Genomic DNA, 26,304 nt, shown 5'->3' with positions numbered 1-26,304 from the left:
GTAATTTAACTCCTGCATTGGTGTAATGGAAACAATGTCAGTCATGTAACCGTGTTCGTTTTATGCAGATCACTGTTTTGTCACGCCGTTGAAACTATTACTTAACCTTGAAACATCATATCGTACGTATCTTATTGTTATCATATTTTTAGACTGATCAAATGAGTAAAATAAACATAGTAATATGGGAAATCAACAAATACGTTTCACATTTATCCGTGAAAGATATTTGTAACTGATGCTATTTTGAGAAATAAACATTTATTTAAGCAATTTATATATAATTCTGAAAGTCTGGTAGTGTTTAATCTGACCATCAATAAGAAAATGCTTCTACATTGAATAAAGATGTTTGAGTTTAGAAACTCTTATGTTTTGCGTTAAAACTGTGATAAGTACACGTGATAATCCGGGTTCATAAACGAATATGATCTAAACTTAAACATTTAACGCTAAATTGGGCACATGATCTCAATAAAGTGATTAAAATGTTGCAGGTGATCACGTCAGATAAGAATGAAGTACAAATTTATGTTCATGCGTCAAATCCGACAGTCTTGTATTAGGGGATAAAACTATATACGAAGTGTAGGGCGAAGGACGTCACATTCCATTACCCATGGCTATACTTATAATTTTATTGTAGCCGTCAAATGCCGGCCAACGATCGGTCGATATATTTCTGCGGCGGTCTCGCCATTTGCTGAATAAAATTGTTTCAGCTTGAACAAATATAATTTATTACACGTATTCGCAGTTTGTTTTCTTCGCTACACAATTCGTATTCGGTTAAGGAACCTGCATGGTCGATAAAGTCATTGACACGTCAGAAACATCCGCAAACCGATTCACCAAACATTTTTTTGTCGTATACGAGGCTCCATATATAAACGCGTATTTTTGTGATATAACTGTATTCTTCGTAGACGTAATGGATAAACAAAATCACTATTTTAAAGTTCAGCGAACCTTTGAGCAACGGCAGCTGTACCATCAAGCTCTCTTTGTCGTTAGTAGGAGCTGGTGGGCGCTCGGGCGAAACGGCGACAGTGGCGACAGCATTGACGGGTGGTGGCGGAGAGCGCGCATCAGGAGGCGAAGGCGCCTTCTGGGGCCCTTGGCCTTCCATACCGAATAGTGCGAACCGGAACGCGCGTGCTACGTCAGATACGCTCTCGGAGCGCTTGGTGCCCTGGTTGGCGACGAGATCGAGACCGGAATGGAACGACGGCGACTTAGGTATCCCAAGTGGCGAGACAGCGCGGCGCGGCTTGGTCTCAGCGGCGGCGAACATAGCGCGAGAGGGCGCGCGCGCGGCCGGCCCGGCGTGGACCATCGCAGGCGGCGGCCGGCAGCGGCATCCGAGCGGGAGCCGGCGGCGCCGGGACCGGAGCGAGCTGCGGGGGCGGCCGGACTGGCACGCGTCTCTGCCCGCACCCGCGTCGCCGCGAGGTTGCGCGCGCACTTGCTCGCCCCGCTCCGTCTCACTCGCTCCCGCAGGCATCGTGTCCTATGCAACCTCCGTTACCACTGCCTTCGACCCTTTTACACAACATGTCACATGCTTACGGAAGTGAGTTAATATTTTCATATTATATTTAGCCGGCTAAAGTAAGTAGGATATTTTATCGGCTTTTAGGAAATAGGAACTGTCAATTTATTTAATAATATATATTGGGAAATACACATTATTGTAGTGATGTGTATAACTCCAAAGATAACATAAAATACTTTTCTATACGATATCTTAAGTCGATACCGAGTAATAATTTGTTTTCATAGCACTTTTTTATAACCAAAAAATATTACCTTGGTATCTTACCCTATACTTACGTTGTCATGGTTAAGAGTTAGCTACAATTATAAAATATTGATTTTAAGTAACTAAAACAAAGTCTATATTTTTTACTACCGAGCATATCATCGCACATAACGTGACTATGTCACACAAATCGCAGGTTTCTGGCAATACTTACGATTATTTAAAACTTTTCGACATCATAAATATGTCGTAAATATATTACCAACCCCTCGGAGGAATTTTTCCGAGAATCGCTGAGGGTCAAAGTTTGTTTGGTTGTCTGAGGGTCGAGCCAGTAGACAAGGGGAGCATTCTTGTGGCAGACGAGTTCCCCCTTGATTAAGCCATCGATCGGCTATGGGCTTTAAATATCCTGACTCATGCTTAAAAAGGTATTATGTAAATCACCTACCAACGTTTTATATTTACCTACGTTGTCAACGAGCAGATTGTTTTTTTTTGCATTCAAACGTTCTCTTTCAGCCTCATTCAACGTCCCTTGCGTATATCATTGATAAAAGTTCTTACAATGTTATTGATTGTGGAACGGGCAAAAAAGAATATGCAGTAATATTGTAAAAAATGTATCAAGTTGAAAGGTCAACGACCTCATACAAATAATTTTATACGACAAGATACAGATAAAAATTAAGCGGTATTTTATCAAACAGTATAAAAAATATTTTTTTTATATAGAAGAATATGAAATTAACGCTTGAACGTCAATAGTCTAAATTGAAAGCGAGTGAAACGAGCAGCTGCTTACATAATTATATTATATACCAAAACCTTCTTCAAAGCATCTTTTCGTAACTTTTTTGTGTAGTGGCAGTTCTCCGTGAGTTTATCCGCGTTACATTTACATTTACGTTACTCTTTATCTAGACACGTGGTAGCGTGTCAGCCAAGTTCAGGTAACAGAACTGGCGAGTAGCACCGTGTGTAATTTTACACGAACCATTTGGAGCCAATTTTGACCCCTTCATAACTCAAAAACTGTTTGACATAAACGTGTCAAATTTGGCAAATATGTCAAATATCCAAGTCAGACCTTAGTCTACAATACATTATTCTAAGTTATAAGGAGAAATGTTATTTTATGTAGTATCAAATGAATTTCAGGAAGGATAATGGAACTTGGCACCCATTTAGATCTTACTTCTTTTGTCGTTGAAGTCAACACCCAAGGTAATTTCATAGTACTGAACTTGGCTCTCATTTTACATTTATGTTTTTGATGGGATATTATATACCAGTGGTCGCCCATTGGTCGAAATTCGACCTTAATGTAATGCTAATAAAATATTAAATACTTTTTTGGAAGGATACTTAAAAGTCGAGGCTCAACTGGACGATACGTTGTATATATTAAAAAAAGTTCAAATGTAAAAAAAGTCATTGATTTTGATGGAGTGCTGGGTTACAAGTAAAAAATTGCATATTAATATTCATTATTATATAGCTATAACAGCTTTAGTAGAACATAATATTATCGCAAATGCAATCATTATCTTATCGCATATCCATTTAGTACCAATCAAATAAACGGCTATTAGACAAAACAATATATAAACTTAGCAAATTGTCCGGAATTCTAATAAATAAACATTAAGTTTTTGGCCCAAAAATTATTCATTTCCGTCACGTGTACCGTTGAACGGGCTTAAATATATTCTCTTATAAATAGTAATAGTATACAAATTATTTATATAACATTTCTCCGAAAGTTCTCCGGAAGGCACTGCATCTTCAGGTCTAAATCTATAAATAAAACAAAGCCCAAGTTTTCTCATCCTATCTCAATCTCCGCTAACTGATTCTTGAACTGGTGCAAAGCCAGGGTGAGACGCTTCTCTATTCATATCAGATCTTAATAATTTGATATTATGACCGGAGCTACGGTACTGCACAGCACTAACCTACATATATGTATATTTGTAAACAAAATTTTCTTATACTTTTAGTTAACCTAATATAGCTAACTTAAGCTTCTTTCAAAACCTTTTTTATTGTATAGGAGCGATTTAACGATAAATTTGAATTAGGTGTACATATGATTATAACGATGTCCTCAGAATCAATTCCGGCCAAGACGTTTTCTCGCTCGTAAGCCGATGGGACGGGAATCCGACACGACCGGAGAACTCAAGCGCTGGATTAACGGCTTTAAGCGCTTACCGAGAAAACTTATTACTCTTCCTTCTATGGAAAACGTAAATTTTAAATACATAAAGACATTTATTTATTATTAGTTTCTTAAGCGTTCGTTATAATAGCAATCGGTTCGCTGATCAGCTGCGTTGACGTGATCAACTATGTATATCTGATATATGAAGACTGTGTACATGTAAACATACAATATTTATATATAAGTAAATATCCTACATGTGTGTTTGTAATTGAACACCCCCTACGGTGTTGGATCGATTTTGATTGTTTTTATTGCGTGTGTTTGTTAGGTTAAGCTTGGATCTGATAGATGGTGATGGTATATAAAAGCAGTAGATAAATGACTATAAATTCTACCAAGCAACAATACTTAGTTTCGTTGTGTTCTGGAATTAAGGAAAAATCAGCCGGTGTAACTACTGGTGCAAGAAATATAAAATCTTAGTTCACCAGGTTAGCGCATTGTCTATGTAAATGATCGTTTAATATTATTACCCTCACACATGACTATGGCCAGTGAACTTTTACCATTTTTTGAGAAACTTGCAAAAAAAACAATGTTACTTGAATAAACATAAATAAATTTTACGAAGAGCGTAGAGCGTAATAATTTTTACGCTTCTTCTTTTTCATGATATATTAAAATAATTCCAAGAAATATTATTCATTTATAGAAACAATAGTTATTTAGTCTTCAAATTTGGTAAGGTAATGTTGTAATTATTAAACTTTGAACAATGCACGATTGGATGTAATCAAAGATGCTCTTAAATTCAAAATTTCGCAAAATCTCAACTTAATCACCATCTTTCCACTCGAATCTACCTTCATTAAAATAGCTTAGAAGCGTCATTAGAAATTTGGCAAAACGTGAATTCGTTTATGGAGTTTTATCTAGCCGTTAATTGCTTCTGAGGGCAAAGACACGAGATGAGAAATGTAAAGAAAATGTCAACATAATGTTTAACGGCATAACTGGGTCACGCGAAAACTGAAAAGAGGAAATAAACTTCCTAGATTCTTTTGAAGATCGTTGAAAGAGCGAATGTAGTTCAAATCTTTTTGCATATCTACTTATGCATCAATGGTTTCGTACTCGAAAGAATGACGCTATTGTCAGTTTGCTGAAGTTTATTATGTAAACACAGTACTTTAATTAGCAATTATTCAAAGTTTGCCAACTTATATACCCGTCAAAAATCGAGTCTTGTTTGAATATGATATAGACCTGTTCACTTACGAAAGCACTCCCCTTCACGTTAAACTACTGGCGTGCATTAGCAAAATTTGTATGATTTTTTTGTTTATTCTTAGTAATCTCACGCACACTAAAATAATGTAAGCACGAGCGTCACTCACACAAGTGTTCACCAACAGTTTTGCGTGGAGGGGCGCGCCTTCGTGTGTAAATAGATCCATAAGTACATACAGTTACAATTTTATTCATAATGAAACTTTGCGACGTGAATGAAATAGCAAGTTTGAATTTGGGAGCATTTTTTCCATTTTAATGCTATAAAATGAATCGTTTTTGACGGAAAATCCATTCCGAGTCTTTAAACCCAAACACGCAAATGCTTTCCAGAGCTTATATGTATTCGTTCAATATTACATATGTGTGAACCTTGTTGGCTTGAAGTTAACAGAAATGAAGTCACAGCAATGGTTATTATAGACTCAGAAGATTTTAATAAATTCAATATTAAGTTAAGTGGAAAAAAGATCAACAAAGTATTTGATATATCAATCAAGATAGCCCAAAAATATAGGTACCCTTACACAAATTATCATTATGCTTAAAAGCAGGAGTCAAGAGCGAAAAGTCCCCATCGATTCCATGTGTTTTAACTTATATACAACAAGAAAATATACAAAATTGGGTTCTTAAAAATAAAATAAGGCAGACAAGAAAGTATTGATTTTGACATTATCTACAAAAAAAATGTCCCTACAGTTGATCCCATAGGATTTATCATCGCTGAGAAAAAACGATTCTAAATCAGCGACACTACAAATATTTTCGTTTCTGCAGCAAGAGGTATCCTTTAGCTTTATTATCAAGACATAAGGCGAAGTCAAACAGTGGATAAGGTCAGACCGCAATTAAGATAAGAGGTCTAATTAGCCTTCTGTCGACGAATTAGCTTTTGTTAAATGACACAATTTATGGGCCACTAAAGGGCTTACAGCGTTCTAATGGTAGATTACAATACTGTTCTCTAGCGATAATTAAAAACACTGTCCACGAGGCAATTCTAATTGAATTGCACACCTCGAACGCAAGGCGACGTGGAAAGCTGAGCTCTGAACTGTCGCCATTTTTTCTATATTTTAAGCAATTTTCCTACATTTTATCAATCAATAGTAAATTAAGTTCCGAAACAAAAAACTACGATACAATATTTTGACAGGAAAGATTAAAACAATAGTACGATGCATACCGATTATATTTGCTTTGTTTGAAAATTTTCAATCACAGATGATTTGCATTCTATAACTTATTTATAACTTTGAAATAACAAATCAAAATAGGCTATTGAAAAAAAATATTCATCTTAAATACTACAATCAATAATTCGACGATGCCACCGAAATTGCTATGATTTTTTTTTTTTGCAAAAACGAATTAACATTTGTTCGCCAAGCGAAAGTCTGTGACAAAATTTTAGTTTTGAAAGTATAATAAAATTTATTTTGAAGTCAATAAAACAGTTACGGTTTTGTTTCGTGTTAATTAAAAGTTGAATCCTGAAGTGTTGGCTCTTAAAATTTCTAACGCTTAATTTAAGTGTTCTTGCAGGATTTTAATTTTGAATAAGGGAGCCTTTTCTGTTTTTGACAAGTACAAGCGCGCTCAAGATAAATGTTCGCAGCAAAACTTAGATTAAAGCTCGGGATATTTATTGCTTACTAAACAAATATATGGTCAGACGAGCGTTGTTTATGATTCAAGATTTTAATTGTACTTATGCTACTTAAAAAATAAGAACGGTGACATTCTTTTAGGTAGATTTTTTATGTATTTTCATCAATACTAATATTATAAATACGAAAGTAACTCTACCTGTTATCTGTTGTACCGCTTAAACCACTGATCCGATTAAGATGGAAATTGGTAGGATATAGTATATGTTCTTACGAGGGGTAAAGTGGGGCTGAGGGTTTGAGAGCTGTAGGTAAAATTTAAAAAAAATAGTGCGTTTAAAAAAATCAATTATGAAGTTATAAATTTATTTGTGCCGAAACTACATAAGCTTGATATGATTAATAATAATATACCAACAATATTACGCGTATTATAAAAACAACGAAGATCCAAGTACATTATTTCTGTTACCAAAATAAATCTGTAAAAATAAAGGGTTATTGATACCTTGTAGCACCAGGCCACAGATATAATAAGTATTTATTTATGAATCTACTAGTTAATGGTACAAATTCAAATTCATGAATCATTTTATATCCTATAGAATTGCAATAAAATGCCGTAACTTCGTGCAAATAAAAAAAAAATAATGTCTGGCATTTAACAATGAACCAGACAGCTAGAAGTCCGAAGCTAAAATGCTTCACGGTTCAAAAGGCAAAAGTAGACATCGAAGAAACAAAACGAATTGGATTTGATTAATTGGTTTCCTCCTTATACTGGGCGCTTCTCTCTTTGTCTAGTAAAGTATACTGAATTAATAACAAGTTCAAGGTTGGACGGTGAAGGAGAAAGGCGACCGGATGCGTCACTTGATAGTAAGCGACTTTTGTACTTTCGCCATGTCCTTTTTTCTCTTGGGACACGATCAAGATTCACTTACAATACTATTACACAAACTGTGTCTCTATAGAAATTATATTGTCAAAGAAATTGCGATGATTTCAGAAGAAGCTGCCAATCAATAGTGAACATTGCTTACTAGTATTTCTCACGACTTTATGAACGGTTTGATTTAAATTTATCCTATTTAGGTATTTATATTTTCTTGCAAGCAAAGCAATTGGTTTTAGTGATTATAGATCAATACCGCTCACACAAACAGATATTGAGATATTAACAATTCCATACAAGTCTAATGTGCCGGTAATTATTGCAACTAGGATATTATAAGTGCTTGTTATTATTACTTTGACATTCATGCAATAAGCTGAAAAATACAGAGATAATAGTTAGTTTTTTTTTTAATTCTAAACATATTTATTGAGGGTTTGTTTGCATTTTGAACATGTCACCCTCATCTAACTTCCACTTAGACGAGGTTGCACAACTCCCGACCAGATATTCCAATTCCGATCACAAGAGTACAGAAACCAAATAAACAACACTTCATCGAGCATCGGTTTCGTTATCACAAGTCGATGGCTTGAATAATTAATCTATGATATTAATTATGGGATAACACAAATATTGTGTTTTGAACGGCATTACCGTAAATTTGGAAGTAAAATTAGAATAGACATATGTAGTTAAGTGGAAAAGTTTTGCATTATGAATGGCCCAGTGGTTAGAACACGTGCATCTTAATCGATGATTGCGGGTTCGAACCCAGGCAAGCACATATAATATATATGTGCTTAATTTGTATTTATAATTCATCTCGTGCTCGGCGGTGAAGGAAAACATCGTGTGGAAACCCGCATGTGTCTAATTTCATCGAAATTCTGTCACATGTATCTTCCATCAACCCGCATTGGAACAGCGTGGTGGAATATGTTCCAAACCTTCTCCTTAATGGAAGAGGAGGCCTTATCCCAGTAGTGGAAAATTTACAGGCTGTTACTTTTATAGAGCTGAGCTATTAGTATCGCTTTGAATAGGCTATACGCAGAGTGGTACTTGTCGGTTACGCAAGACTCATGTCGATATGTGTCACAGGGGAGATATAATAAATCTCCTCACGATCTGCTCTTTACCGTAAGTCTATCGAGTTTATTTACAAGAAGTATAACGGTCTAGTTTCAGCGACATCATTTCTATGTAAATCAATACCGAAGTGTCGCAGTCAGACGTCTTATACAATCCATTTTATATAAATTTTAAACGATATTCATTCGCAATAACCATTCGAAAAGTTTTGACTTATTTTCTAGTTAAAAGAATAATGTTCTACCGTTATAGAATTAGGAAGTCATCGAATTTATTATTTAATTTTATTTCAATAAAAATATTTATTGTAAAAATTGAAGTTAAATAGGTGACTCTATTTAGCTCTGACTGAAAACCTAGAGTTAAAGAGGGTCATCTCCAAGCATCTCAACGCGTGGGCGTCATAAGAAAATTTGTTTAAGTATTAATTTTATCAGATACCTGTTCATACAGAACGTAGTAGAATTGGATCCAGAGGAGTAGAGTCCTGGAATCTAACGCGCATCGCAGCAGTGGTTACGAATGCTTGATTTGTATCATTAACGCTATTAACATTATGCGTTTACAAATGTAGTTTATCATAATATTGCTCAACAAATAGACTATTTAATATATATAGAAAAAAGTGTGAGCGTGTTTTTACTATGTTAGTTAAAAGCTGAGATAAGATAATGTCCAAAGATAACTTAATAAGAAAACAATATTTTGTAGATGACGATGATTGTGTCTTGATCGAAATAAAAAAAATATCAAGAATAGTATAGACAACCTGATAATAACTACACATGTTCATTAGCGCTGCAGAATTATAAATGGAAGTTACATCGCCTCTTGTGGAGTTTTCTAATGCAAACCACGCTCACATTGATCGGAATTAGATATTTTACAATTGACTGCGGGCGGGTTGCGTTAATCGACTTTGTAATTATATCGAAACATAAAAACACAAGTATGTCATATTGTAACTAATTAACTAACGATTCAACGTCCTGTTACATTCATTTATATTTAAATAAAATATGACGTCACAATATTAGAAACATTTTATAAACGTTTGGAATCTACTTTTTGATAACGCGTCGATGATTTGAGACATCCTACAGTTTTTTTGTTTGTACTCTATGCACCAAGAAACTACGAAAACAATAATAATCACTATTACTAATGTTGTTACAATATTATTGCTCATGGCGAATTTTAATTATTTTCAGCGAAATCATTGTTTCAAACAATAACACTTTGCACTAAAGATGCATAAATGGAATTGTATATTAAATAAAAAAATATATGATTCCCTTTTTAATGGGTGTAAAACAGTACCCGTTAATGAGTAGGGCCCTTGCCCCGTTTCGCTAAGTGGCATACGTTCGTCCCGGCTTTTTGCCTGGCATCCTCTGCTTTGTGCTTAGTTCCGCTTCCTCTGCCATTCAACGAGCTGTTTGCTCCTCATACCCACGTATCCACATGCACGAGTACTATTCTCACACGCCAATCGCACGTGTCATGTGTAGCTGTGTGTGTACTGTACCACTTAATGTTCAACCGTTCGTGTAGATAATGTAAGTAATCTCTTCGTCATTTAAGTACAATAAAAATAGTATTTTTGTATAATTGACGATTTTAAACTGTTTAAGGATCACATTGAAGTCACTGAAGCAAAAAGAAAACTATTGTATATAAATACTGATGCGAGATGGCCCAGTGGTTAGAACACGTGTATCTTAACCGATGACTGCGGTTTCAAACCCAGGCAAGCATCACTGAATATTCATGTGTTAAACTTGAGAATACCTGTATGTGACAAATTTGACATATGCAGGTTATTCTATGAAATTTCATAGAAATTGTTGTTGTATATAAATACTACATATCAGAAGTTAATGTATTTATAACTCTTACCTTTTAAAGGGGGTAGTTTGACAAGTTCTTGATTGTGATTGTGCACGTTAAAGCGGCTGGAGCCGTGCCGCCGCGGTTGGCCGTTCCACCCGGGGGGGCGCGGACCATCTGCGGATTTTGGCACAATGGCCGCGGGCGGTGGCGGCCTTGTTCCCAGCGCCGGTTTCTCTGGACGACTCTGTTGAATAAAAAACGTATTGTTTTCATAATTTTGTTTATATCGCACACTACGATATGATACATTTAACTCAGTTGAAAACAAAGGTATAAAGCTATGTCATATAGTAAAGGTATCTAAAGTATAGTACTATAATTATGAAAGAGAGTAAACTTGTTTGTTGCACTCTCACGTTTTAACTACTTGCATACATGTTGTTAGTTGTACCTACAGAGAAGGATCTGACAACTGCAATAATACAACCTACTCACTCGAGATAGAAACAAGAACCTTGTCGTTATTCCTCATTTATCGAAGTCTTTAACGCGTCCGGAAAATTTTGAATTATATTTGAATGAAATCTTGTTATATAGAATCGAAATATGATTTCCAATATGTGTATGTATATATGTATGTGTGTCAGCTGCATTCTAGTGTGTGTATCTATATAATTATGCTTTCTTATTTAATGCAGGTAATTGTAATGTCTATTTTATAAAAATCGCTTTTTAATATCTTTCCCTATATAAAGTTTAACCGTATAAAATTCCATACTTATCCGTACTCGTAATTTTGAAAATAGGACATAAAGTAATATGCATAAGATAATCTGGATATAAAACAGGCGCCATATGGATTACAAGTAGGTCAAGTGACGTCACATGCCATGGGCGGATCAAAACCAATTCAATGTCAATAGAACGCCGTAGCAGGAACCATTGGAATGACATTAACGGTTGGTTATTTTTAGCTTCGCCATCGTCGGCGTCATCACGAATCTATTTGAAATCTGCCATGTTATAAACACATGGTTGGGAATCTTCTATTTCGCTTAACAGCTTAATATTTGCCACATCGATATTAGTTAGAAGCTGATACATCTTAGAGATGCTACTACGTTACGACCTTGTGAGTACTGGATTTGCATAATTTAAATGTATTCATTTTACACATTACGTATGAAATGGAAAAGAATAATTGATATTTTTGCGCTTCATTTCAACGCTTCCATCACTAAATCTCATAATGGTTTTATTTATAAAACGTTTTAAAAAGGTGACAGGTTGGACTATTGACAAATGTTTTTCATATAAGATTTTAAATTAACGTGGTTATTTTTATTACTGTTCGAATGTTTTGTTCTGTCTCGTGAATAAGAGGGAATAAGAGGCCTGGAATTCTTTGAAAAGAAATACTCGACGGTGAAGAACGCGTTTTTTTCATATAAACGTGAAAAAGCGACACCGCACCGCGCCGTGAAACGAGACGACCGGCTCGGCTAGTACAAATAAATCTCATCTGGAGTCTGCACGGTCAAACGCAACACTTAGGTTCCAAGTGTTTGATATGTGTATAATAATTCAAGTCATGATCAGTGGTTTAGGAAAATATCATCTTAATTCTTGGTATGTGCATCTTGGTAACTACAATGGTATGTTCGTTGCTCCTGTAGATACACTGTTATTCACAGGCACTTCTCTCACTCACCCTTAATACCGAAAAAAAAGTAAAAAGCATTGCAGCATCACGTTGGTAAACACTATGAGTAGCAGGTACTTATGATAGCTATCACAAATTCAAAGTAAAATGAATCTCTAAGGCAATCGTGTATACGGACTCAATTCTGCGTTCTTCCCATGTATAAGCCATCAATCCGTCGACCATCATATTCACCTATGTATAAAACTAAATCATTAATTCAGAGTATCATAAACGGTCTAAAGTGCTCACAGTACAAAGAACATAATCCTGCAATGGAAGATCAGAATGTTATAAGAACAGCGCTATAAATAAAGGTAACCTTGGCGAGCACAAACAATTAATGGCTCCATTCATCAGCGTTTTAATCTTGAGTTCCGCAAGGAAAACAAATAAGTATTTTCATAGTTTTAATAGCTTCGATCATGACTTGATCCTAGTTTTCTATAAAAGCAATATCCAACTGTCACGAGTTTAAAACTCAAGTTCCATAGATAATATTTTAAGACGTATTTGTTCTTTAAAACTATTGTATATAAACTACAACGAGTTGTTGTAAATACTGCGTTGCTATAATTTAAAAACCAATTTTTAATATATTTAGAATTACCGTAATAATTACAACAATACAATACGGCTATATGTTCTTTTTTCACTAATTAAAACATCGCTGACGAGAAAATCACATTATAATAATTATTAATAAATTAATAATTCCAACTACGTTTAACGCTTTATTCAGTAACTTTTAGTTCTTTTTGGCTTAGGTCACCACTCTCCATAGACTTTCGATACCTTAAGAAATTATAACCATTCTTTATATCGCCACCAATAGTGGGAACTAAGATGTTATGCCCTTTATGCCTGTAGATACACTGGCTAACCCAACGTACAAACTGGAACACAACAATACTAAGTATTACTGCTTGGCGTTAGAATCTATGTTAATTGGCTGTTATATACCCAGAAGGCCTACACAAAGCCCTACTATATTTATTTATTTTTATACCAATGTAAATAGCAATAGCACTTGTGTTATGGAAAATCAGAAGTAACGACGGTACCACAAACACCGAGACAACACAACATTGAAATATACGAATTTTCTACGTCGACTCGGCCGAGAATCGAACTCGAGACCTCGGAGTGGCGTACCCATGAAAACCGGTGCACACACTACTCGACCACGGAGGTCGTCATCACAAATAGGTTAATTTTGGTTTTACCAAATCTTTTAGATACGATTAAATTTGTGGCCGTTGAAACTGTCGGAACGGTACGTTAACATGGTAGCGTGGATAACCGTTTGGAACTCGGCTATGAATGCGAGACAGGTACTGCGTAACAAAAAACTCGATAAATAATAGGTTGGGGAAAAAGTTTCTTCGTATTTTATATGAAAATTCAAAAAGTTTTTTTTTTATAGTTTATTTATATTTGACTAAAGTATGTAGGTGCCATTTTGTTCCATAACTTTTTGCCATCTTGTTGGTAGTGACATGATCCCATTGCTGTAAAAATTTTGGGGCTTCTGATCGAAAAACTGCGACAAGTTGTTTTGGCAGTCCTCTCGTGATGTTAACCTGACACTGCCTAAGGAATTCTGCAGAGACCGAAACAGATGAAAATCTGAAGGTGCAAGGTCAGGACTATACGACGGATGCATTAATACCTCCCAGCCAAACTCTCGTAATTTTTGTTGAGTGGCTAAAGATGTGTGAGGTCTAGCGTTGTCATGGTGAAAAACCACACCCCTTCTGTTGATCAATTCTGGCCGCTTTCTCTCAATTTCTTGCTTCAATCTCATCAATTGTTCGCAATACAGTTCTGAATCGATGGTCCTGCCGGGCGGTAACAGCTCATAATGAATGATGCCCTTCCAATCCCACCATACACACAGCATTACCTTGTTGCGAGTTAATCCGGGTTTTGCCACAGTCTGTGAAGTTTGACCGGCCTTTGACCACGATCTTTTTCGCACGTTCTTGTCGTATGTGATCCACTTTTCATCACCAGTTATCAGCTTCTTCAAAAATGGTTCGGTTTCATTACGTCGTAATAAAGAATCACAAATGAGTACACGGTTCATTAGGTTTCTTTCAGTGAGTTCATGAGGCACCCATATATCGAGCTTTTTTGTGTACCCAGCTTTATTCAAATGAGTCAAAACCGTTTTGTGGTCAATTGCCAGTTCTTCAGCTATATCGTAACTACTAATATGCCGATCTTGCTCCACTTTTTCAAAAATGGCATCAATTTTGTCCGTAACAGGGGGACCAGAGCGAGATGCATCTTTGATATCAAAATTTCCGGCTTGAAAACGCTTAAATCAAACTTGCGCTACTCTCACAGATACTGCATTAGGTCCATAAACATCACAAATTTTTTTCGCGGCTTGAGTTGCATTTTTACCTTTTTTATAGTAAAATTTTAAAATGTATCGAATTTCTTCTTTAGATTCACTCATTTTAACAACAACAAAAACAAATGAAAATCACACAAATTCCTAATTTGAATTTGGAAGTGCCTTCTTTAAAATTAAAACTTTTTAATGATACCAAAACCTGCCAGATACAAATGGTATAGCCAAAGAGATTTTATTACAAGTTTATACATACTACACACATCAACATTGTCTAGGGATATTTTGAATTTACTCAATTATTTCAAAATTTATTAAAGATAACATGCAACATGTTTATATTTTTATAAAGCCCATTTATCTGACTATACTCCAGAATAAAATATAAACCATATTATTTTGCGTAAACAATTTTATCCTTAAATAAAGAAAAAACGTAAAATAATGGTAAAACTAACAATTAATGTTTGTCTCAAGAAAATGTGAAAAATGTAGAAAAGTTATTATTTTTAACAGTCATATGAAAAATCAGTAGTCTGTAAAACTACCCAGGACATTTATAACGTCCTGCAACAATTTTTCATACTTTGGATTAAGTTATCCAAGTCTTGCTGCGGTATATTGTCCCAGGTCCGACTAAGATGCAAAAAAGTGGCTCATCCGTCGCAATATTTGCAGGGAAATTCCTCGAAGCCCTTCTTTGGAGTATGTCCCACGCGTGCTCTATGGGGTTTAGGTCAGGTGATTGAGCGGGACAGCCTAAGACTGATACGTCTTGTTCCTAAAACCATATCGTTACCACTCCCGCTGTATGCGGACGGGTGCTATCGAGCATGAGCGTGAATTCTTGGCCCATTTTTAGTCTATGGGGCTAAATTATTGGCACAAGCATCTCGTTACGGCATTTTTCGGCCGCCATGGTGTTTCTGATCCAAACGAGGTCTGTTCTTCCACCAAGATAAATTCTCGCCCAAACCATAATTATGCCGACGTGATATGAATGGACTTTCTGAAGATGTTACAGACGGCTATCATGACCAGGGAATCGCCAAACACGTACGCTACGTGTATCGGGATGGAAACCGAACCGGGACTCATCGGTAAACAGCACTACAGACCACTGGTTATCATCCGAGAGCAAATTTACACGAACCCACTCTAGTCGTCGCCTACGATTTCCTCGGCGTAGTGCTGGAGTACAAAGCGGTCTGCAAGCATGAAGGTTAGCTTCATGCAGCCTTCTCCTTACAGTTTGGTCACTCACAAGCAACTGGTCCTCTGGCTGGAGCCTCTGAACCAATTGAAGTGCCGTAACATTTGGTTCTCTTTTCGCGGCAACTTGCAAATATCGGTCTTGTCGTTGATTGGTTATGCGCTTCCCACCTGGATATCTTTCAGTCACTTCACCAGTAGCACGGTAACGTGACTATAACCTAGATATAACGTTTTGTCTTGTTCCAATCTCCTCAGCAATACTCCGTTGAGTAGCCCCAGCTTGGAGCATGCCTCCTGCCCTTAGCATTTCTTCTCTCGTTAAATGGCACCGCTGCATGATGCACACAATAGGTTTAACTCGAAATTAATCGATAACTTGTTATAAAACTTAAATTGGACACAAAAAAATATCTTAATATGACGGTACATAAACGAAACCTTCGGCCATCGCTACCATTATGTCGCGTAAAAATTTTATTTTTATTTATTTTTTTCAAATTCAAATTTAGAATCGTCCAAGAAGGTTTACAAAATAGTCTTTCATCAAAAGATTTTAAAACTGGAAATGATTTTTCGAGTTTAAGAATTTTATACAAAATATCCCTAGACGGTGTTGATGTGTATATATGCGAAAAGACTTTTTCCAACCTAATACTTATGTTGTATACAATTGCGCCCAGCGCCAATGCGGCCAATGTTATGACTAATATTTTGTGAAAGTGAATGATGATTGACAATCAATTATCAACTCAGGAATGAATTTAGTGTGTTACTGTATCCATTCCTTTTAATATTCAGGCCCATTAAATGATATTTTAGGAACTCTTCACATATATTTCATGCTTCCGAATGGAAATAATCAACAACGAATACGATCTAAGTTGACCTGTTGGAAATTAGTCACAAGTGGCTGCGCAGAGCGCGTGCGGTAACCAAAGAGAATAATGCGTATACGCATGCTGCGTTGATACAATAACGGAGATAGCCGACTATTTCCTTTTTTACTTGCATACGAGAGCCTAACGTAAATCTTAAGGAAGCTTAAGTTTGACTAACAAAGTAAATTAAAGATTTAATTACGAGTCGAGATGGCCCAGTGGTTAGAACGCATGCATCTTAACCGATGATTGCGGGTTCAAACCCAGGCAAGCACCGCTGTTTCATATGCTTAATTTGTCTTTATAATTCATCTCGTGCTCAGCGGTGAAGGAAAATATCGTGAGGAAACCTGCATGTGACAAATTTCATAGAAATTCTACCACATGTGTATTCCACCAACCCGCATTGGAACAGCGTTGTGGAATACTTCAATAATTATTGTTGGAATACTTGTTCCAAACCTACTCCTCAAAGGGAGAGGAGGGGAGTAAATTCCGGCTGTTGTTATTGTTGTTGATTTAATTAAGTTACCGATTTCAGCCATGACAACCATCCTCAATAAAGACTAGTCTGACCGTCCAATTACAAATTGCCTGGATAATACTATATTGTGCAACGAAGTCCACAAACTCATATAGTCACTGGTCAATATTCTTATCGACAGACGCAGACTAACACGACAGAGTTCTTGCGCGGACAACGGCTACATGAACTTTCCGTTGGAAGTATAGACTCTACCAATTTCTAAAGCTTTAAAACCTAAGATCCTAACCTAAGGTCAACTTCAAAATATAATAATGGAATGTTATTATAATTCTATTGCCTATAAGAATAGTATAATTATTTCATATTATAATAGCCTTTTCTTTAATCATATAACTGTTTCACCAAAATATTGCCAAATATTTAATAAGAATCTACGTGAAAGAAGCTACGTGTTGACAATAGTTTGAGGTGTTAACCTTGGAGGGAACAGTTGTAGCATATGAACGTTTACATTACAGCAGTAAGGGTATTTGAAAATAGACATGCGTACTGAGTGCACATTCGATTGCTCAATGCATCGGCATGTCTTTATTATATTAAAATAAGTGATGTTTTTTCAAAAAAAAAAAAACTATCTTTAATTAAACCAAAGTAAAAAGAAAGTAAATCACCAAATCATTTGACTCTCTAATTTATAATATTTCTTATTATACAATGTCATTAGACCGGACTAAAACAAATTTATATTTTGTTTTGATGTTTTTTTTTATTGTGTAAGTACGGACTAGCAAATGAGTCAGCTGATGGTTAAGTACCCACCGCCCAGTCATTAGCTCAGCTAAGCCATGTTAAACATTTCTTACATTGCCAAAGCACCTCTAAGCTCACCTAAAGTATCATTTCCCTTGTGTCTGTAGTTAAAATTGGAAGAACAATACTTAATATTGGTTTTCTGTATTGGTCTTCTTGTGTTTCTGAACTGATCTGTCTATCGTCATAAAAGCAACCATTAATTTTACTTGCGCGTATCTAGAATGCCGTTAGGATTACTCCGGAACCGCTGTATCATGGCGCTTCATCGCTTCCGCATATGAGATGTATACAATAGAAGTCGTAACGATGCGTTGCTACAAAATGTTTACATTGGAATACACTTTTACCATCGTATGAAAAAGATCGTCTAAAATTTGTTCAAAACTTACGAGTCACAAGTGTTCCAGGTTATTTTTCGAGTGTCTGTGTATATATTTGTATATCTATAGTAATTAATCTTTCGCTACACAATATTAAAACTGAGAAACTAACAGCCTGTAAAAGTTCCAATGTTATTCAAATTCAAGTTCAAATGACTGAACTTCATCGGCAAGAATATGCGGAAATCCATACAATTTTTCAAACTAAAGGTGTTACGCTGGTTTTGAACCTGCGACAGATTAAGATTCTCATATTCTAACTACTGAGCCATTAACGCTCCAATAATACGAATAGTCATTTCCAAATTAAGTAATCAAATTTGCATTTAATTCAATCAGTAGTTTATATAAAAAATAGAGTCAATAAAATGAGAATACTATGAGCAAACAAACCAAAAATACATACAGAATATTTTTTGAGTTCAAAGACCGAATGTTGACAGAATATAGCATCGTACAAAGGTCTTTTGACATTCGAGAATACGTGATAATAACTTCGAGCCAGGCCGAGTTTATAGGATTGAATAACCCACCTATGGTTATTCAAACGAATCCAAAGTCTAGTTCAACAAAGCCGACACGTGCCATCTTAACGAGCGCCGTACGGAGACAAAAAATATATCTACGTTTATATTTAAAATAGTTTTTGTATAATTTACTCACTATTGTAATATTTTATTTCATTTGCAATTGATTTATTTCATTTATTATTTCACATAGTTTTACTTTCATATTTTGTTACTTAGGTAATATAATATACTTGCTATTGGTCCCCGCTTCGCAGTAGAACATGGGTATATATACCTATAACGTTTATGCTGTCATACATATATGTATAATTCTATTAGTTAGATTAAAATCCCAATCGGTATGATTTCTCAAACAATCGACATATTGTATTCGCCCTAATTGATTATAAACCTAAACCTTGATCATGAATCCCTTTGGCCTAGTGATATACATATAAAAATCCTTTCATTAAAAAGTATAACTAAGTAACAGTCTGTGTGTGTTTGTAAAAATATTAGCATCTTACAGGTCTCTTAAGCTGCACAGAGCGCATAGTTGCTTAAATGGGTAATCCGAACCTTGTAATTTGTAACCCAAATTTAAGCAACATATATTGCACATTGGGTAACAAAAAACTGAAACAGAGTAATTATTTTTCGAAAAAAAAAAACGAGTATTTTTTAGTGCAGATTAAAACTGATTCAAGAATTCAACTTCGCAAATAAGAACTAAACTAGTACATAAGTTTAGTTTGTTCTATCAATTAGTATCGTTTCTTACATTAGCTGTAAAGTGAGACAAGGTTACGAAGCGATTCCTTACAAAAGACATTGTATCTTTCATTTATAGAAATCTATGTAAGTGTCATACATACACACACATGTGTTTTAAGATAAGACTACTTTAATATTGAAGATTATTTAATCATCATAAAAAAATGGATTGAACAACAATATGATGATATTGGGGATTTCCTATTACACGGCTATTTAGTTGGATACCGACTTCTCTTTCTATCATCATTGTTTTAATATTCAAAAGGAAAAAGACAGAACATTGTCTAAAGAATCACCCGTTAAATCAAATGAAACGTTGATGAGTACGTAAGTGAATAATTAAAAAATATAATATTGTATTTTTCAGTATAAAATAGTGTATACAATTTGAAACAATTTTATCCCTAAGAAAGGATTTATGGAAATTTCAATGAATTGGAAACGTACATGTACTTCGTATGAAATTAAATCTTACGAAGTCGAGACAGCTAGTTATAACATGGAAATATAATTACAATTACAAAACTTTTGTATAAATTTAATCAAAAATGCTTTGTTTAGCTTATCACCACATCAACCTTTGTTTACCATTGGTTACGAAACAATTTAAAGTTATTTTTACATGGTTTTATTTATAAGTTCACCTGTTAGTATATGTGGGGCAAATCTTGCATCATTTTAGGCCAGCTCCAAGCGATTGCGCTAAAATTTTGCACATATTTTTGGTACTGGCGATAATACTATGTGGAATACTACTGTATTACTATTAGAGTCGTATACATATTGTTATATACATAGTTTGATCGATAATTGTTTTATATATAACAGCTGTGCCCACGACCTTGTACGCGTTTGAATTTAACAAAAAAAATATTATACATATTGTTATATACATAGTTTGACCGATAATTTTTTTATATATAACAGCTGTGCCCACGACCTTGTACGCGTTTGAATTTAACAAAAAAAATATTATTATAGCCGAAGTTACTCCTCATTATATCAATTATCTGCCAGCGAAAGTCCCGTCAATATCGGTCCTGCCGTTTCAGAGATAAGCTGGAACAAACAGACAGAAAGACAAAAATTGTAAAAAAGTTTTTTTGGAATATGTACCGTGACAAAAATAATAAATATGCAAAAATATGCATTGCGTAAAAAAGGCTATTTTTTCTCACTCCAATTTTATTATATATATAGAAGATAATATATAAAAAATGAATACCGAAAACTTTAAATTATCATGTCACGGCACTCCGTTTATGGAGTCATCATAGAACACGATCCGATCGTATTTTGATCGGGTGTAATCATTCGATTCCGTTAGTGTAACATAATACTTAGCAGTTAACATATAAGGTAGCAGTAATTGTGACACGATACATGTATACTGCTTGATATTAAGGTATATACATATACTTTGATTTTGAAAACTTTTCCTAAGATTACCGTAAGATTTAATTAAATATTTTAGGTTTGTTCTGAATTAAATCCCACTCATTTTAGGATAAAATATAAACTATGACTCTACCCAGTCAATAAATCCTAAAGAAACAAATAAGTTATAACCGTTATAACATGATTGCGTTAAACAAGGAAAAATACACGCATTATGTTGTGTTTTGGATGAATGTTTCCATGGAAACAAAAAAAAAACAATTTGTGAGCCGCTAATTCGGTTTTGACACATAGATTGTTGTCATATCAAATCAAGATTTAACGCTTAATTGAGTTGACAAACGAATTTTGGCCAGTGAATGTCCAGAAGCAGAGAATTCTCTGAATACTACTGAACAACTAACTTAAATTAATTTCAAGAAGGCACAAGAGCCTTTCATTATTAGTAGCTTATTTCGCAAATGCCAGTGGTGTCTTCAATAAGACGATTACATTTCCAACCATTAGTTTTGGACATGATATATCCCACGTACCTGTAAATACACTAGCATACTAATACATATTATTTTTGTGTAGGTACGTTATAACTTAAAAAAATACCCAGGAACTTAGAACCTAGAGTAGAACCAACAGATCAATGAGGTAGTTGAAATAGTGTTTCAGAAAAAGATGTATTGCTTACAAACGAAAATTATATATTATGGATATAATAAGCAAGGTCACGGCCAAGGTCGGCGGAGTAGTCATTAATACAAATCAATAACACATGTAAAATTGTTAGGATATCGACTAACGACTGCGATGGCTGCGACACTTGCGAAGGACGTTTGCGGTACGGACACGTAATACTATACTACGCTATTTTTATCGTAATTATTTTTAATACGAACAACACATTAAATTAACTATACGTTTTGTTACTTGTAATGTTTGTTTAAACATATGCAAATACAGCTCAATTGAAACGCCGTGAATACCATTCAAAACGTATAATGAAAAGTATAAGAAGTACTATAATCAAGTAATCGTCTACAATTATCTTAAACGATCAAAATATTCATATATTAATTACAATTAGTGCACAGCGCCTCACAATTGTCCGCGGTGAATTAAAGTGTAACAGAGATGTGTTTGTGTTTACTTTTCGCATCTCGTGCAATTTTCTTTCCTTTTATTTTTGCACGCATCACGCGGGTGACTGGCGGGATTTTAATTAAATTCGACATGGCGATAGCTACACGTTCGACATGCTTATAAGCATACTAGATATTAATCGTGGATTCGCTCACGGGATAAAAAGTAAACAAAACAAAAAAAAATCATTTAGAGTATGTCATTCGTTTGTTTTTAACTAATTATACGAATACAGTATACTCTGTAAACGACTTCTAAGCAAGATATTGAATCGATAGGTCACTCACCTTTTCCTAAAAGGAGGACAATAAATGAACATTTTTGAGCATTTTTTACATACATTTATCTTAGTGATATACATCAGCAATCTGCCGGCGCAGCAGTCATTGCTAAGGTCACGGTAATCTGACCTCACTTAAACAACGATAATAGTTATACCTTTACGGTTGAACAAAAAATAGTTTTACCTGTGGCTCCCGACATCGTAACAAAATAAAATACAATGCAGTTTTAAATTATAATCATTGTCTATGACACTTTCATTAAGATCTGTTCGGAAGTAAGTTTTGACTTGATACTCAAACGGGCATTATTGTTCGGAAGTAAGTTTTACGTGATACTAAAACTAAAATTTCATTAAGTTTGAATTTTCATTTATCCAATAACCCGTATTGGAGCAGCATGATGGAGTAAGCACCAAAACCTCAAAAAAGTAGAGGAGGCTTAATACCAGCAGCGAGAGCTTTACGGGCTTGGACTGTTACTGTTGTGTATTTTGTTTACCGGTAAGGTATCTTTGCACAGTATCTTAGATGCAAGATAAAGGGAAATTCAAATTAAATTTCAGATACGTACATTGACTTCTAACTACACAAAAACAGTTACTTTTCGGTATTAGCAAAAAGTTTTTATATTGGAATAGTTTACCGATGACTTAGATAAAGTATCTAACATTTTTTTAATACAATTCCGTAATAACGAGTTCCATAACTTGACTTTTAACTATTTTTTTATACAGGATTGATTTTATGCGTAAAAAATGGGGACCGAAGCCTTATGAGGCTGAGAAAGGCTGTATATTTCTGAATAAATACATAAACAAAAAGTTTATTCCATACTTACGAATACAATGTTCTAGAAATGTCGAATAAAAGAGTTGACTATCATTAAAACAGGTTCATTTATTACAGAACTATGCAAATATTGCGAGAATCTGTTAATTCCGTAAGAGCATTTCGCCGTCACTATAACGTCGAGACATCGACCTAGATAATATAAACTTTACATAGAAAATTTATAACAAAATTCACATATCCAATGTTATTTGGCGGCCGAATATTTAGGTCACAACGTGCAATGAAGACGTCCACGCATATAAAATTATAATTAGTATATTACTTTGTTTTTATATATAAACGTACGTATTATATTTGAATTCCAACATATTTGGTATAGTTACTTTATTACCACGAATAAATTATTGCGTTAATCAATGAAATAGCGTCTTTGTAAAATCACATGATTAATATATATATTTTATTTAATTAATCAGAATGATCAAGGTACCTTTTGAAATGTGAAAATTCATAAATCGATCAAATAAATAAATTCAACGCGGAGAGCATTTAAGATGATTTATTTATCATTTTCATAAATTCATCCGCTGTACCTGAGCAGATATATCACCAACTTACCATAATCAGAGGTCTATCGACCGAACGTCGCTTCTGGAACATGGCGGAGAGCGAATGCCGACTCAGGTTGGCGGAAGCGGCCGAAGCCAACATTTTCGCCACTAAACAAACTTTATAAACCAGCACTGTATCTTGAATCGTTTTAAACTTATCCATCAACACTTTATCATCACTTACACACACGTATCGCCAAATCATTCCATATCATTGACAAGCTGGCAGAACTTCGGAACCACGTGACATATATGTTAATACGACTTAAATTGTTCAATTCGCACTTCGACACTAACTTTCTCTGCAAATGATTCTCATAAACTGAATAGAAGCTCGACGAACAGGATATTTGGACAGTAAAAAAGAATTATCGAGATCGCTTCATACAAAATTAGATGTTGGATAAATACGTCAATTACTTTAACAACCAACAAACGCCTGTACACGTAACCTACGTAATATTTGTAAATTAAAAATAAGTTGAAACTATTATATCAAAAGGGTTTTATTATTTTTGTAATAAGTACTAATATACATTATGCATTCTATGGTATGTAGGCTATAATGAAGTAAATAAGACCGAAGAGAACAGTATATACCTACACCGAATTAAAAACATTTCGTACGCGTAAAAAGTAACGTTGAAATCCAATTTCGCAGCGATTCTGTTTTACAAATCCGCATTATCTCGATTATTTACAAGGTATATAAACCAACACTGACATCATTGCTGTAAAAATTCTCATGAATTACGTTATGCATTAAGCCACGGTTTGTGACCGACTCAATGTTAGCTTTGATGTTTGTACAGACAGACACAAAAGTTTGTACACTTGATCTTAGACATTCTAGGCATACATAAATAGCCGTAATGACCCAGTGGTGGGTACACGTGTATAGTAAATTGAAGCATAAAGCTTCAATACCAACGAGTTTTCGCGTGTTATGATGCATCTATCTGTATCTAAGATGCGATGAGTCTGATGAAAATGTGCCTAAAATATCCCTAACTTCAAAAGGACCTCTCCTTAGTCCAGAAGGACGATTGCACTGACTGTCCAACAATATTTTATAAGTAATTCTGTATTTCTTATCATCGGCAAATGGCTTGAAAAATAATTATTTAAAAATAAGAACGTTGATTTATTTGAAAATTATTTATAAACGGTAAATGCCAAAACTCTATTTCTGAGTGTAATACTCTGGAAGAATCCTGACACACTTTTTTTATAAAGTGCAGAACACGCTTTACACGTCAATATAATCTATATTAATAAATGAGAGCACGTATTATATGTAATACCTAGCCGAAAAAACTATGAAACCAATATACATAAAACATTTACCAGAAGATGCTATGTATTTAGTAGAAGGCGTTTTTGCATGGCAGATAACGTCTGTCGACGGTTTTCTTTGGATATATATTATTTGTATATATACTCGTATCGCTTCACAATTTTACCCGTTTTGAATTTAGACTATTTACGTGATAAGATTTGTGTAAGCCCTTGTGTGTATGTTTCATGGTATAAACATTTACTTTTACATCATAATATGTATTTATTTATCAATAGCTTTTATGTAACATTTAAAATAATATATGTATATTTTCATATAACATCCTTTGAAAGATATAATTTATTAAATTATTATTCTTATGCAGTTTTTATTAATATAATTATTGTATTATGTGTTGAATGGTAAAAATCATGGGATATTTTTGGCGCCAACATCTGGTCGTACATCTTGATTGTAAACAATGCGGGGCCATTCAACCACTGTCGCTTTTAAATAATTACGACGAAATTCGTCCTAACTTATTTAAGTACTTGATATAATATATCCAATATTAAATCAATTTAATTAAAATCCTAACAATACGCTAATCTGTTACTGTTCGTTTTTGTAATATACATATATACATACAGGGTTATTGGTAATTAGTAGGTAATAAGGGTGATTATTTCTCATATTTTTACACCCATATGCAAAAGTGAACTATTTTTGAGTTATCGGGTAAGATTTTTTCAAAGTACGCAAAAATGCAACTAAAAATATTAAAAAAAATTAAATCAATTGTGTGGGTATTTTAAAGAGCGATTTTTAATGCGAATTCGTTCATGTTCGAATACGAATTTTCACCAGCGTCCTTACTAGTCATTTTATTTCGACTGCTTTGAAATAAAAGACTAGTTTATAAATAAAGTGGTTTTTAGAGAAATAAATGTTCTTTAAACGTCACATTTTGGAATTCCTGCGTATTTACGTCATACATTCTCACCGACAGTACTGCAATTCGCAAA

General features: G+C 34.5%; 1 protein-coding gene across 6 annotated transcripts in view; it reads right to left on the bottom strand.

The window, feature by feature from the left end:
* LOC124538178 (serine/threonine-protein phosphatase 2A 56 kDa regulatory subunit gamma isoform-like) overlaps positions 1 to 26,304 on the bottom strand; it is a 58,629-nt gene that overhangs the window by 18,666 nt on the left and 13,659 nt on the right. For 4 of the 6 annotated variants that reach the window (XM_047115129.1, XM_047115128.1, XM_047115130.1 and 1 more), the window contains exons 2-3: positions 24,008 to 24,302; positions 10,725 to 10,902 (exon numbers count right to left, since the gene is read on the bottom strand). In XM_047115129.1, the coding sequence (XP_046971085.1) occupies positions 10,725 to 10,902; positions 24,008 to 24,205 (376 nt within the window). In that variant the 5' untranslated portion in view covers positions 24,206 to 24,302. The remainder of the gene's footprint in view (positions 1 to 10,724; positions 10,903 to 24,007; positions 24,303 to 26,304) is intronic. The other 2 variants (XM_047115131.1, XM_047115134.1) reach the window with 2 other exon arrangements.

This window comes from Vanessa cardui, chromosome 20 (genome assembly GCF_905220365.1).
Source record: "Vanessa cardui chromosome 20, ilVanCard2.1, whole genome shotgun sequence".
Taxonomy (NCBI): Eukaryota; Metazoa; Arthropoda; class Insecta; order Lepidoptera; family Nymphalidae; genus Vanessa; species Vanessa cardui.
Note: the sequence above shows the minus strand (reverse complement) of the source record. Positions and strands in the feature narration are given on the sequence as shown.